At 33.1% G+C, this 16,313-nt stretch overlaps 1 protein-coding gene across 3 annotated transcripts in view; it reads right to left on the bottom strand.

The window, feature by feature from the left end:
- GPHN (gephyrin) overlaps positions 1-16,313 on the bottom strand; it is a 631,539-nt gene that overhangs the window by 295,999 nt on the left and 319,227 nt on the right. For all 3 annotated transcript variants that reach the window (XM_082617455.1, XM_082617456.1, XM_082617457.1), the window contains exon 5: positions 3,392-3,486. In XM_082617455.1, the coding sequence (XP_082473581.1) occupies positions 3,392-3,486 (95 nt within the window). The remainder of the gene's footprint in view (positions 1-3,391; positions 3,487-16,313) is intronic.

Here is a 16,313-nt window from a genome sequence, read left to right as displayed (position 1 = left end):
TTCAAGAAGCTCTTTTAACCCAAATGTATAAACTCAAAGAAAACCACACCCAGATACATAATAATCAAATTGTTGAAATCAAAAATAAAGAAAAAATATCTTCAAAGCATCCAGAGAAAAAAATCATACATATAAGGGAATATCAATTCAAAAGACTGTGGATTTCTCCACAGAAACCATGAAGCCAGAAGAGAAAAGAAAAACATTTTTTTAAATGCTGAAAGGAAAGAATTGTCAATCCATAATTCTATATCTAGTGAAAATATCCTTCAGGAATAAAGGTAAGATAAAGACATTTCCAGATGAAGGAAAGCATTAAAAGGTTCTGCCAGCAGACTTGCTCTAAGAACTAGAACTCTGAACAAATAACAACACAACAGTGATCAACACTTAAACTTACTATGAATCAACTGTTCTGGGCACTTAAATGGACTAGTTTACTTAATGCAAGAAGGCTTGTACTACTAACATCCTCATTATAGAGATTAGAAAAAAATGATGTTATGTAGCTAGTAACAGAGCAAGAATAGAACCCAAGCAGTTTGAGTTCAGAGATGATGCTCTTAACCTTTACTTGATGCAATCTTCCAACTTACTTGTACAAAAAAAAAACTGGAAAACTGGAAGATATTAAAGTTAACCAAGCAGATGAAAATCATTTAAACAGATTTAGTAATTTAAAAAATTATTTTTATTTAATGCTGCTCTCTAGAGATAAAAATAGGAAGGCAAGGCACCAACTTGATGCATTACTTAACCTTGAAAAAAAACTCTATTACATCTAGGATGAAACACTGAGTTATCAATAGTAACCATAACAAGAAACATTTTTTTGAGTACCTACTATGTGTCAGAAATTGTTTTGGGGCTGAGGATATAAAATGAATAAGATAAAGCTGCTGTTCTTAATACAAATTTGGATTTTATACAAATTACGTAAAACAGACAAGAAAGTAAATAATTACAATATAGCACATGTTATAATATAAGCATGTACAAAGCTACAAGTACATACAAGGTAAAAATGCTAAAGAAAGGAAGCATCAATCTAATCATGGCTGTTTAAAATTTTTTTTTTAAATGATTTGAAAAGCACCAAAAAATAAACAGTAAGGGAAATAGTCCACAATTCCCTTTTCCACACCTCATGCCAACTACTATCTCTGTTTCAAATTTGTAAATAAACTCTCAGTTCAATAGGTAATGAACATAAAGAAAAGCCAGAAGAATCTGGCTGTGTATACCACGTGTATATAGAATCTGCTTGTGTATACTATGCTGTGTACGCTTTAGTTTCCAAAGCCTTCAGCCTAAAGATGATGGACTTATTCTAAAATTACTTAAAATTTATTCCAAAATACTTAAAATCAGCTCTTGCTAACTTATTTCCCACTCACTCAGCAGTCCACTGCTCAGTAATTATGCGGATTCAGAAGGCAGCAGAGAAATTAATCCAGAAAAATCTTTCAATAAGGCGAAAGTGCTATTTCTATATTAGATCAAGAAAGCTATATTCAATTTAAAGAGTTACCTTAGCAGTTGTAAGGAACAAGTTCTCCATATAAACTGGGGATCCTGAAGGTAAGGACCATTTCTTACTTTTCTTTCCATACTTACATCCCTAATAGTTAATATAAGGCCTGGCAAATAGAGTATTATTATGTCTGTTGAATTAGATTTTTATTATAAAATAATTAACAAGAGATAACGTTTAATTCTTTCTTGACTATATTCCTTGAATGCCAAGAAAGAGTTCTTTCTTTTTTTTTTTTTTTTTTTTTTAATGTGGTACGCGGGCCTCTCAATGTTGTGGCCTCTCCCGTCGCGGAGCACAGGTTCCGGATGTGCAGGCCCAGTAGCCACAGCTCACGGGCCCAGCCTCTCCATGGCACGTGGGATCCTCCCAGACCGGGGCACGAACCCGTGTCCCCTGCATCGGCATGCGGACTCTCAACCACCGCGCCACCAGGGAAGCCTAAGAAAGAGTTCTTTTATGTTCAAAGACTACTACTTAATTCCATAGAGAAAAGGGACCAAATGTGACCTTTGATCTACAGTCAGGTAATATAAGTAAGGGTTAAAAAAAGAACAGCATAGGGCTTCCCTGGTGGCGCAGTGGTTGAGAGTCTGCCTGCCGATGCAGGGGACACAGGTTTGTGCCCCGGTCTGGGAAGATCCCACGTGCCGTGGAGCGGCTGAGCCCGTGAGCCGTGACCGCTGAGCCTGCGCATCTGGAGCCTGTGCTCCGCAACGGGAGAGGCCACAACAGTGAGAGGCCTGCGTACCGAAAAAAAAAAAGAACAGCATAAAAGAATCAATGTGAGTTCATTAAAGACCAGCATGGACTTTTAAATTTAAAATCTCTATCAAGCTACTTTAGTTATTTTTTTGCTCTTATTAAAATGAAATGTTATAATATAGTATCTGTAATAGGAAAGAAAATACAGTTAACTAATGACCCATTCACATTTCCCTGTAGCTGTGTTTCAAGTGGCTGACATTTATGGCATACAAACTTAGTCTAAGTAACAGAAAGAGCATTATAACTCATATTCTATGCATTCAATAGATGTATTTACTTTTATATTCATATTGCATACAGGATCAATAAATGGCTATAAATAATGATTGTGAAACCCTGCAATTATAACGTTGCTGTGTATTTTTCTAGATTGCTCTGAAATCAACTGTATTAATCAATGGTCATTAAATCAACAGATTCTCACTAAGTTGGTATTTCTGTCTTTAACCTAAGTGATGTATGTTGTTCTCATTAAAGGGGATTTTAATCTAAGAATTGCTAAAATAATAACAAATAAATAACTAAACCATCAAATTGAGGATGGATGTCACCATCTAGGTCAACAAAGGCATAGTTTTAAATATACTAATTTAATATACTAGTAATATATTATTGATTGAGCTTCTTTTCATGATCACACATCATCAATATGCCTATTTACAAATTGAAATAAAGCTCCTAACTTGTAAAAACTTATTAAAAAAGACTCTACTGCTTAGTTTTACTAAATTAGTATTTAATGACAACTAAGGGAAATTAATTGATGATTATAATCACACACAGAAAGAATATTTTACATCTTAATAAACTGGACTCTTCTTGGGGTTATAATTGACAACTTTTAGCAGTAATACAATATTTTCTAAAAGTTTCAACACGATACGCAAAAACAAACAAGCAAACAAAAAAAGAACTTGAAAGAAACTGTGGCCAATATTTAACTAGACAGGATACTGAGACTCATAAGTCTGGGAAATAAGGGGGGCAAAATTAAGTGGTATGACTGGAGTTTCTTAGGTTTATCAATCTATTGTAGTGATTAGTGGTATGGAATTAATTTTCTTTGCAACATGTTGGTGACTTTCTTACCTAGAGAGCATGCCCAGAGGTGTAACATTAAGTGATCCCATCAGCATTGCCAGGGCCATCCCTGGCGCTTCCCGTTCTATTACTTCTTTTGTGGCCTGTAATTAAAGATTAAATAGCAGACTGAGTGAAATTAACCAAAAATAAGGAAGGCAGAGTAGTAAAATTAACTTAATTATATATCATGCTATCTATAAACCATACTTAGTTCTCCAAATATTTTTTTTAAGGCATCAAGACTCAATTCTTTGGGACCACTGAATAAAAGCTGAGGACCAGAACATCAAGGGAGCTTTTACATTAGCAGACCTTTCTTATCCCTTACAATTCTTAAGTATTTAATAGAAATCTCATCTTGCCTAATAACCTATATTTTAAAATTAAGCCTCAGATTGCTATAAGAGCTCAACAGATTTTCACAGAATAAGAAATCTGGGTAGTTTTCTTTGTCTATTACTCTTGAAATAATTAGTCCACAAAAACCCAAGATCACCTTGTATCTCTCCTAGCTCTATGATTTTATGATATAATAAATGGAACTCAAGAAATCATCAAGTCAACTTTCCCCATAAATTGGGGAGAAGAAAAACTCTAGATTTACCATTTCCATATCTTCGATATAAATGAACTATCTGATTGTTTTAAAAAAAGAATTAACGAAGTGATAGGCTTCAACTATATAATAGAAGTTTTAAGATAGGGCATTCTTAAGACAAGTGTGGTTAAACCTCAAATAAGGTACTGAAGGAGGCAAGAAAATTTCATTTTCTAAAGGTCAATGAAAATAGGCAAATATTTATCATAATGTGATGGTTAAGATATGTTTTAGGCTAAAGTTGGGAGTGAAACACATGATTTAATCCATTTCTAATCCTCTTTCTACATATGTAGCAGGTTACAATAACTGGGAGCAACACAGGAAGAAAGCTTGCAAAATAAAGTATTACAGTAAATAAGAAGAAAGGCAAACAAAATAAAAAGTTATGGAAAAATATAGTGAAAGATTGATAGTTCAATATTTCCTTAGAAGTCGAGTGATCATCCTAAGTAAAATCACTATTCTAGGCAAAATTTAGGTTGGTAAATGTCTCATCTAGCCTAATAACCTAAACTTTAAAATGAAGCCTCAGATTGTCATAATAGCTCAATAGATTTTCAAAGAGTAAGAAATCTGGGCAGAGCAGTTAAAATGCAGCAAGTATGTGTTACATGCCAGTTGATGTTATAAATAAACTTTTAAGATGCATATAAATTAGTTAATCCCTTATAATTATATAGAATAAAGGATTACTGGAATTGATGTAATCTACTGGTTCACTGAATCCCAGCATAATGCAATATTTAACAATGTCAGAAATTTTAAAGGAAAATTAACACTACCATAATGCTTTTCAATAAAACCTGCTTTAAAAATAAAGGGCCAGGGCCTCCCTGGTGGCGCAGTGGTTGAGAGTCCGCCTGCCGATGCAGGGGATGCGGGTTCGTGCCCCGGTCTGGGAGGATCCCATATGCCGCGGAGCGGCTGGGCCCGTGAGCCATGGCCGCTGAGCCTGCGCATCCAGAGCCTGCGCGTCCGGAGCCTGTGCTCCGCAACGGGAGAGGCCACAGCAGTGAGAGGCCCGCATACGCAAAAAGAAAAAAAAAAAAAAAAAAAAAAAAAAAAAAAAAAATAAAGGGCCAGCAGGAAAGAGAAAAGGACATTCTTAAATTTCTAAGTTTGGGAGTTAACTACTTTCATTAAAATATCAATATATAGCTGAAAATTGTTGAGCTAGTGTTATATATAATCTTTCCCATGTTTTCCAAATTTAATAAATCCGGTATGATTTTGAGGTCTCCTGAACACTATTTCCATGTTAAAATTGCTTCACTGAAGTTTACAACTTCTTCTTACGGACCTTAAAATCTTAGAGCCCTAAAAATCAACAAAGGGATGTTACTGAGAACAATCTTAAAACAGCTCTTTGTATAGGGTTAATATTGATTTCATTATCTTTTTGAAAAAGTCACCTAAGCAATGCCTGACATTTAATGAATTTGAGGGTCCATATAAAGATGATATACTCCAAAGTATAGTAGCACACGTTATTTAAGGACAAAGGAAGAAAATATCAACAGAAGTGACAGAGGAAGTCTTTCACTTACATACTTCAAAGCACAGCATTTATCCATCCATACAACAAATACTTATTAAGCACCTACTATGTACTAGGTGGTATTCTACGCAATGATGTTGCAATAGTGAGTAAAACTTGTAAGAGCGTGTAAACTCACTGTTATCTAGTACATGAAAAACTCAATTGACAAATTACATGAGAATTGTCTAAAAGAAATGTAATTCATTCATTTTTCGAGATCCTCTAAAATATACCGTTGGATTTGGCCAGACCACAGTGGTCTACCTGAAAAGGCCCATCCACTTTTAAAAGAATTGTTTTACTGGACTTTGCTTTTATGGTATGCAGGTGGATACAATTAAATGGCTCAGTGAAACTCATATTTATTTTAGCTAGTATTTGAGACCATTGCTCACCACACTGTACTGAGGTCCTCTTTAGGAGGACCTGTAGGAGAAATTTCCTCTTAAGTATTACAACTAGGAATGGGGTACACTTCTGTGATACCAGTTTGTTTTTAAAATTATGATGACTGTGAATCAAGTTACCCTTGAGAAGAGAGACAAATTTATGAATATTTTTTTAGTAGGCTTACTGAATACAACCCAATTTCATCTTATTTTTCCTTGCCATATTTTTCCATGTTTATCTTATAAAAAGTTCTGATGTATTTTATGTATTTGGCTAAACCATCTTAAATACTTTTTAGGGTATAAGTAAATATATGGATAATAGATGGATGAATGAATGTATGTATTCTTACACAGGGGTCTTCATCTTTTTCCAAACATAATTTAGGGAGGACAGTTAATTCTTTCTGAAGACCTTCTAGACAATGTTGGCCTATAGACATAAATCTTGTACAGCATAGAACATAAGAGGAAAATATATATTGTGGTGATGCCACTAAAAGGCATTGGTGTTGACAGGGGTGAATGAGGAGGGCGATCCTCTCCAGGACTAGACACAAAGCAACCCTTTTGCTATATATTCCTAAATAATGCACAAATATAGTCTTTCTTACATCTATATCAAATATATCTTTTCCATAAAACATCAGAACCATTCTGTTTACTTTTTATTTTCTCTTGTTTGCTGTAGCAAAAAGATCACCATCTGTGAAGTCAGAGAATACCACCATACAATTAAGGTCTGGAGAGTAAGGACTGGATCTGTTGAAGCACCTACCATAGTGTCCAACATACAGAACATGTACTCAATAAATATTTGTTGAATAAAGGAGTGAATAAATGAACCAATATAGGCTTGAAACCCAGCTTTATCACTTAGTTGCTCTGTGAATTAGAACAAAATATTTAATCTCTCTGAGCTTCAGTGTATTTATGAATAAAATGGAGCTAATAATAAAGCATACCTATATTTTATGAGAATTAAATGATGTAAGTAAATCACCTAGCATAGAGTAGGTATTCAATACATGTCAATCTTCTCTATGCCTCTGCTTTCCAATTGTTACATCCTTGCAGTTTTGATTATACCAGTTAAAAAAGAGAAATAATAGAAAAATCCAGAAACCAAACCTAGAAACAGTGGTTGAGAACCAAAGATGAGGGGAAAGAGAACAGAGAGCAAGAACCTAAATGTAAGAACATTGACAAGTTGGGGGCAGGAAGAAGAATACTGAAATAATGGTATCTAAAGGGAAGAAACAGCCAAACGAGATGGAAATTGGAAGATGGACAGGAGGGCAAGAGCTGGGTGAAAACATCTGTAAACTGTAAATGGAGAGGCTCAACTAGAAGGCAAAGAGCAAGAGAATAAAAGTTAGTTTAGAATAAAATGAGAAAAAACGATCTAACTTACTAGAAAATCCAAACAGAAGAGTGGTTTTAACAAATGTAGCTTTATTCCTTCAATCATATACATTAGGATGACAAGCACAGATAAATGAAGGTTATCAGTACTTGTTAACAAGTGGATAATAAGCAATCATTATCAATGGACTATTCATAATCAATGGCAAAAAAGATGCTATTAGAAGTTTGAAATCCTTTTTCTTAATTAGTTGCATTCCATTTTCCACTTTTTTTATAAGTTATTAATTTGATTACCAAATTCTGTTTTTCCTTGAGCAACAGTAGAAATTTATATTTACTTCAGATATAACCTTTTTTCGACTAGTAGATTCCAAAATAATGAGGTTTAATTGGATTTAGCTATACTTTTTATTTTTTTTTTTTTTTTTTTTTTTTTTTTCTTTTTGCGGTATGCGGGCCTCTCACTGTTGTGGCCTCCCCCGTTGCGGAGCACAGGCTCCGGATGCGCAGGCCCAGCGGCCATGGCTCACGGGCCCAGCCGCTCCGCGGCATATGGGATCCTCCCAGACCGGGGCACGAACCCGTATCCCCTGCATCGGCAGGCGGACTCTCAACCACTTGCGCCACCAGGGAGGCCCCTAGCTATACTTTTTAAATAAGACATTTTATTTTTAACTCCTAAATACTTTCTAAACTTTGAAGGTTGCAATCTCCTATGCAAAATCACTTATTGTGATTTTTTCTTTTACCCTTGACACTTTGAAGATAACATGAAAGTCAGAAAGATGCTTCAAAGACTGCTCAAGTTGCAAAAAAGGGTGTCATAAACAATGATTCTATAGCCCAGGGAACTTGTCAATGAAGTTCAGGTCCATTTTTAACCTTCATAGGAAAAATTACCTTAAAGAACGTTATTGCTAAAAGTCAATGATATTTAAGTATGCACAGGACACACAATAGTTAAATGTAAATGTGAAGAAATTTCTTGTATGCATGGTGGTGGTGAAAAATCACTTAGTATAGTGCTTTTACTTAGTTTTATAGACATACTTTTATTAACAGGTATAGTTTATGCATTAATATTTACATGCTTGTTACTTGACCATGTAGATTTAATACAATTTCCTCCTAACAACTACTACAGTGCCCTCTGCTGATTAAATAATCTTAAATAACAAAGAGTATCTTTGAAACACTATCTAATGGGTACTAATAACCTTGTTAAGCCATCAAGGTGGGATATGATTAGAGCAGTGGTTCTCAAACTTTAGTGTGCATCAGGATCTCCTAGAAATCTTGTTAAATGCTGATTGCTGGGCCATACCCAGAGATTTTGATCCAGAATGTCTGGCTAGGGTCTCAAATTTTGCATATCTAACAAGTTTCCAGATTATGCTTGTGATGCTGGTCAGAGGACTACACTTTGAAAAACAGACTGCAGATAGAAGGAATGAGGTAGATTCATGATAATGTACACAACTTGTTCTAATATTCATAATCACCTTATATTCAACTTTGTAAAATAGATTGAAATAAATGTGAGGATCCTTCATCGAAGCAAAATATAGACCTAGTGGGAGATAAATTAGGTAAAAATAGGCAGTTTAATGCCAGCCAATCAAACTTTCCTGACTCTATCCATTAACGTCAGCCACGTACATTTTCTTGACTCAAACACATAAATTTTATTTTACACTTTAATACAAGGTTATAATAAACAAACAATTCAGATCTTGTCCCTATAAGTATCCTATGGTACAGAGAAGCTATCTTTAATATATTTTTTTCTCAGGACTATACATGATGAATAAAATTTACATAGATGACTAACTCATAGGGATGTTCAAGGAACACCAGCTATAAATTTACTCTTTTCTCTCCTCATTTAAGAAGCAGAGCAGAGTGGAAGTAAGAGTCGCAGTATTATAAGGGCAGTCTTTAATTTATTCCAATTAATTAAAAACATTCATATACAGATTTTGTTAATTTTATATTACTAATTACAAACACCTTTCAACTAATCATGTCATTGTATCATAACAGTGTGACTAAGTGGTTAAAGACTACTGCTACAAAGAAGAAGCTGCAACTAAGTAATGAAAATAGTTATTCTAGTTTTACTTGAGAGATATGAATGCACTGGTAATGTATTTCTCTTCCTTGGAGCTTTAGCCTTCTTAAATATTTACATCTTTTTCCACTCTCGGAAGAAGCAGAAAGCTTTTCAAAATGGAGATACTCCATTTTGTTTTTCAGTTAAAGTGGTACAATATTTAAGTAAGATCTGGTTATAATGAAAGATCAAAGGAGACAGTATAATTATAGAGAAACAAAAAAATAAAAATAAAAATAAAAATTTAAGTACTCCAGGCAATTTCATCGTCCATTCCATTCAACAAACATGTACTCTGCAGTGAGCATGAGACACTGAGTGAAGACTACTGTTTCCATTGCTCATCTCAACCCTTATTAAATAACCAAGTTGAGTATATATATAGCAGTGAGTACTCCAAAGTTTTATAATTTCTTTACCCAGTGAGTATTTTTTCATATTATTTTCCTCATTTATCTAAATATTGATAGTCAAATTATCAAACAAAAAATCAGGGAACTCAAATGAGTGAATTAATTTTTATAAGAGATTTTCACAAGAATAGCACTTATCTTTACAGTCTACTTATAAATTGTACTATTTTATATCTCATTCCAGGAAAAGGTGAGAAAATAGTGGTATTTCTATGGATTATTAGCATTTTTATATATGTATTATACTTTTATTCATTTTTGGCACTATGTGAAAAATAATAAAGTTCTCCTTTATTGTAGGTTGTTGGTTACATGTCCTTTAATCTATAGAGAAGAAAATGTTATTCATTCATGTTCTTCAAAAGTTGATATATAGATATGGAAAAAAATCCTCTTTCTCAAATCTGAAGAAAGATGAAGTAGAAAGATGATCCAATCTGAAACTGTACTGAAAGGCTGTTGTCTGGTCACTTAACTGGTGAATGTATAACCCAGCTTCTTTACTCCAGCTACTTTGGAATTTTGTTTTTTTAATGTAATTAGTGGTGTATAATATAAGTAGAAACATAAGAGCTACCTAAAAAAATCTATACATTGGATTTCCACTCTATTGATGGTCACACATAATTACTTTGTTTACTTAAAGCAGTGTAAGTTTTTAATGTTCATATAACAATATAATTTAAGCCATTCTTAAACATCTTAATTGAGAATAAAGGAAATAAGCTCCTACTTTAGACTTATAAATACTATTTGCAAATGACTCACTGCCAATTGATTTTAGAAAATCTAAAACTTTGCTCTTTTGCCTTAAGATACAATAATTCTCACTGGTGGCCTCTTTAGAAAGTATCCACATTAGAAACACGTAATTATCACATCTGAAGTTCTCTTGCAACAAAACTAGATTCTCACCAAAACAGACACATGTGAAAAAGTGAGAGGAAGAAACAGGTGAGGTAAAGGAAACAGTGAGTGGAAGAACTGCTAAGAAAAGAGAAAAACCAAAAACAGCTCATTCCTATTTTAAATATTATTATAAGGTGTTGCATTTTGTCTTCTCATACCACCCTCAGTTTTAAAATTACAGGCCAACTGGGAAAGATGGAAATGAGTACAGTACTTCCTAAAAGCAAAGAAATCCAATATTGCTGTTGTCTTGCGATAAGCTTAACTTAGTAGAAGTTCTAATAGTAAAGATGACACGTTAAGTATTTGGAGGCTATGACATGCTGTAGCTTGAATTAAATAACTTGTTCTCTTACGCTTTTGCTCATCTAAAGATGGATTTTAAAGCTACTAACCTCTCACTTTATGATCAGGCTTTTTATTCATCATCTATAACCTAATAGTCCTTCATTATTCACATATTAAATAAATGTAAGCTTTTGTTCTTATGCCTCCAGAAATTTATCCATCTCTCCGTTTCCCGTTTGTAAAAAGGGGTAATAATATTTGTTATCCATCTTATAAAACTAAATTGTTAACACTATAAAGCAATTTTAGTTAACTAAAAGGATGTCATAATATTTATAATGCTAGTATGATAACATTATATACAACAAATTTATAATGCTGTGAAAAAGCTCTTATTTCTCTTATTGCACTGGAGAGCTAAACATGAATACTATTATTTAGCAACATAATTTAAGAATAGGAGAAATATTCACATCAGAATGTTTTATTTATGGTGCCTTTCTTACAAAACATCTATAGATATTCTCTGTTTAAACATAACATATTCCTATATTACATAATACAGAGGAGACATATTATCTTTTTGTAAGTGAAGAAATAGACACACTAATAAATTCTATGAATAATGCAAAGCCACACAGTAAATCAATAAAACTTAGGCCTGTAGGCTCCAATTCTGAAGTTAATCCATTAAATCTATTATATGTTTTCAGTTTACAAGGTATTACACCCTATTCAGACATAGGAAGGATCTTTGTACTTTGCTTAAATGCGATAGAACATAAAAATGCTCAGTATCATTCCTAACACGTAGCAAGTGCCTAACAAATGTTGAATACTATGATTTGTACTAAAACAAAAGTCTAAAGTCACTTATGTCATACAAGTTGCTGTAATGGACTACAGTCAAAGCAACTGTGAAAACTGAATAGTTCTACCAGAAGCAGTACAGAAGTTATGGGCACATTTGTTTTTGAATGTGTGTGAATTACCAGATGTCTGAAGAATGCAATATGCTAGCAATAATCTTGAAAACTTAATGAAGATTTATCAAGAAACAGCCGTTTTGGAGATACCAATGACCAGGAATATAGCCTTGGACATTACCATAAAACCTCCAAAGTTAACTGGGAAAAGAAAATGAGAAGATTATAAATATATTTTGAAGAAAAAGAACGAACAGCACCTCCTGCATTTATGCTTTCACCTAAGTCCAATAGAAAACAGCTATGTAATTACATACGTAAGCAAAGATGAAAAAATATAAGTATCCATAACTACTTGTGGTAAATAAATTGTTCAAACTGGTAAGCCAAATAAGTTTATATAATTTTTAAAATTTCCATAACAACCATACATTACAAATTAAGGCTGCGAAAACAACATCAGCCTCACAACAAGTCAGAATGGACTTAGACCCAGGATGTTGTAAAATAGGGGAACACAAAGAGGCAACATTTGATGCAAGTTAATGCCTGCTGCTCATGCTAAACAGAGGGGTCTTATCATAATCACTTAAAATCAACAATATTATACTTTATAGTAGAAAAATCTACTTTGCAGTAGTCTCTCAAAAAAAGGAATGAAAAATAAAAAATAACTCAGTGAGTTATAACCTGGAAGACATATAAAAGGAAGAACACGTTATTTATTAAATAAAATTGATATAAGTCAGATGAAAGAAAATCTTTACCTTTATTATAATGGAAGAAAAATCTCTTAACAAGGACTTAAAAATAATGAGAGGTCCAATTTTTAAAAGCTGTTCTAAAGAGTTGCAGCTATCCTTTGCCAATGAAAAAGGTAAAACTGTAGGAATGCAAAAAAGATCAAAAAACTTCTTGAAAAGTTAAATAACAGCTCTTATATACACTCTTATTTGAAAGATAAAATATTTTATTCTATAATTATGAGATTCTTCCATGGAATCATAACTTACATATTTGTGTGTGTGTGTGTATACCCTTGTGTATACACACACACGTATACTTTTTTGGTATGGAACTTAGAGCTGATATCTTAGAATCAGGATCTATAGTTTAAGCTCTGAAGATCACAAAATCTTTTCAGAACATCCAGACTATGGTGCTTAGAATAAGGTAGTTCACTATCCAAATAAAGCCTATGTTGCCTTCAAGTCTGAGATTTACAAGTCAAAATAGAGTCCATCCTTGAACAAAACAATTACACTTCATAAAACTGAGGATAATGTATATGTGTGTGTACACACAAGTACATGTCTTAGAACTGGAGTTGAGTTCTTTAGGTTAGGGCTATAAGCAACTGAATAGTTGACTTTATTAGGGCAGCTGGTGGGAATGGGGAGGAAGAAATTGGTTCTATCTACCACCACTAAACAAATTCCATCACCTAGTCAGAATGAATAGAAATGACCATTTCTACTAACACACAAAGAACATACACAAAAATATACACACACACTCCTGAGGCTGCTCATTTACAACACTGCCTCTTTCAATGCTACCTTGATGTTCATTTTAGCCCAATTATATGCTTTAGAAATTGTACCCCTAAGCGTAGTTCAGCATACGGTAGGTCCAAACCAAATTCACAAGAATCAACAAACAAAGGATATAAAAAATTCATGTTTATAAAACAAACCTGAAAGATTTGGTAACCAGATAGGTAATTATGAACAGAGTTAACTCAGATCTTCTCTTCACATAATAAAAATTAAGTATGCAAGAGTAGAAGGTGCCCAAAGTAGGAACATTAACTGGGGCAGATGGAAGTTGACATTTTGCTCAATCAGTACTGTAATGGGAAGGGCAGACGTCTATACTTAACCAAGTTTGTCTCTAGAGAAAGGAAAGAAAACAAAGAAGTAGGTGGGGATGTGGAGAGGGGCAACATTAGATTCTGTCGTGTCCTGGTTTCCCAGAGGAGTCTTTGTTTTTTCCTTCTTCTTCTTTTTTGAACACAAGTTTCCCAGAAGTTATCAGACTTTGTAGAATTTTCTGTGAATAATTTTCAGATACCACCACTTCTGCAAATTCTCTATTTTTTAAAAGCTTTTTATGTTACAACATGATGGGTCCACTTAAGGAATACTCTCCTAAATCTTTCTGACCTGTCTCTGATCTCCAGGAGCAATGACAAGAAAACATCAAAGAGAAACAGCAGTTGTTTAAACTTGGAAGGAATCATTAAAAAAGAACGAAATTATAGTATTAATTTCCAGCATCTCAAAATAAATGTGGCCTAAATCAATCAGGGCAAATGTAGATTTACTCTTAAAATTATTTATTAAAATGGAGATTAGGTCTGAGTTACTCTGTGTCATTGGTAGAGGTAGGTTAGGAAGCTAAATAAATAGTAATTAATAGAAATCCAAAACATTAAAGACTATTTAAAGCAGTAAAGACTATTTAAAGCAAAGGACACACTCCTGGGCATATTTAAAGCAGTAAAGACTAGTTAAAGCAAGGGACACACTGTTGGGCATATATCCGGAAAAGACAAAAACTCTAATTTGAAGTTCATGGCAGCACTATTTACAATAGCCAAGACATGGACGCAACCTAAATGTCCATCTACAGAGGAATGGATAAAGATGTGGTATGTGTGTGTGTGCATAATGAAATATTAATCTGCCATAAAAAGAATGAAACATGATAGACCTAGAGATTATCATACTAAGTAAATCAGATAAATACAAATATCACATGATATCACATATGTTGGAATCTAAGAAAAATGATACAAATGAAATTATTTACAAAACAGAAGTAGACTCACAGACATATTGATAGAAAACAAACTTATAGTTACCAAAGGAGAAAGGGGGAGGAATAAATTAGGAATCTGGGATTAACAGATACACACTACTATATACAAAATAAATAAACAACAAGGACCTATTGTATGGCACAGGGAGCTATATTCAGTATCTTGTAATAACCTATAAAGGAAAGGAATTTGAAAAAGAATAGATATATATATATCTGTAAGTATAACTGAATCACTTTGCTGTACACCTGAAACATTGTAAATCAACTATACTTCAATAAAAAATACAAAAAAATAAAGCAAGGGACAAATGATATGATATGACACAATAATTATCATAATTGAAAAGTAACCTCAAAATTACTTAGATGCTACTTCATAGAAATATGAGACACTATATTGTTTTCAATCTAGTATGATATATTCTGGGCATAAATCTTTACAGATAAAGGGAAACTGCTTTTGGTTAACTATGGATAACTTTGACATGAGTCTCAAAAATCAGTGAGTTTTCAATGCTGGCATATTAAGATCACTGTATGGATTCCCCTCAAGATTTTTCAAAGTTTACCAATTAAATAAAACAGTAAAATTATTATAAGTGAGAAGCAAAATTACAATGTGGGAGAAGCATAGCTTTTAATATATTATTTTTACTATTTAAAATATACTATTTTTATTACATGATGGAAGAGTTTTATTTATTTTTTAGGGATGTCAAATAAAACACAGGATATCCATTTAAATTTGAATTTCATATAAATAGTGAATAATTTTTAGCTTAAGTACTCCCTAAATATTGAATGGGCATATGTATGCTAAAAACATACCCATTTATCTGAAATTCAGATTTAACTGGGAGTCCCGTATTTCTTTCCTTCCTTTCTTCCTTTCTTTTTTCCCTCCCTCTCTACCTGCCTCCCTCCCTTCCTTCATTTCTTCCTTCCTTCTTCCCTCCCTCCCTCCCTTCCTGTTTTATTAAAGTACAGTTGATGTACAATATTATATAAGTTACAGGTGTAAAATACAGCAATTCACAATTTTTAAAAGTTATACTCCATTTATAGTTATTATAAAAGTTGGTTATATTCCCTGTATTGTACAATATGTCCTTGTAGCTTATTTTATACATAATAGTTTGTACCTCTTAGTCCCCTACCCCTATTTTGCCCCTTCCTCCCCCGCCCTCCCCATTGGTAACCACTAATTTGTTCTCTATGTCTCTGAGTCTGCTTCTTTTTTGTTATATTCACTAGTGTGCTATATTTTTTACATTCCCCATATAAGTAATAACATGATGGAGGATTTTAAAACATTGTCCCTCAAAACATCAAAGTGAGAAGGCAGGTAGCAGTAGAAAAATAGAAAGTATTAAATATATTAGGAAGAGAAAATAATACAATATTTAGATATTTAATTGTTTTGAAATATAACTGTTTCATTTTAATATTAGTAAAGGAAGTCAAACATGATTACTAAGTTTGAAGCATCTAAGATATTTTCATTCAGGAAAACATTTTGTAACTTTTAATACAAACCACAAATGTAATAGGTACA

Source organism: Mesoplodon mirus (genome assembly GCF_964341445.2).
Source record: "Mesoplodon mirus genome assembly, chromosome: 4".
NCBI lineage: Eukaryota > Metazoa > Chordata > Mammalia > Artiodactyla > Ziphiidae > Mesoplodon > Mesoplodon mirus.
This window is presented reverse-complemented; position numbering and strand designations above follow the sequence as displayed.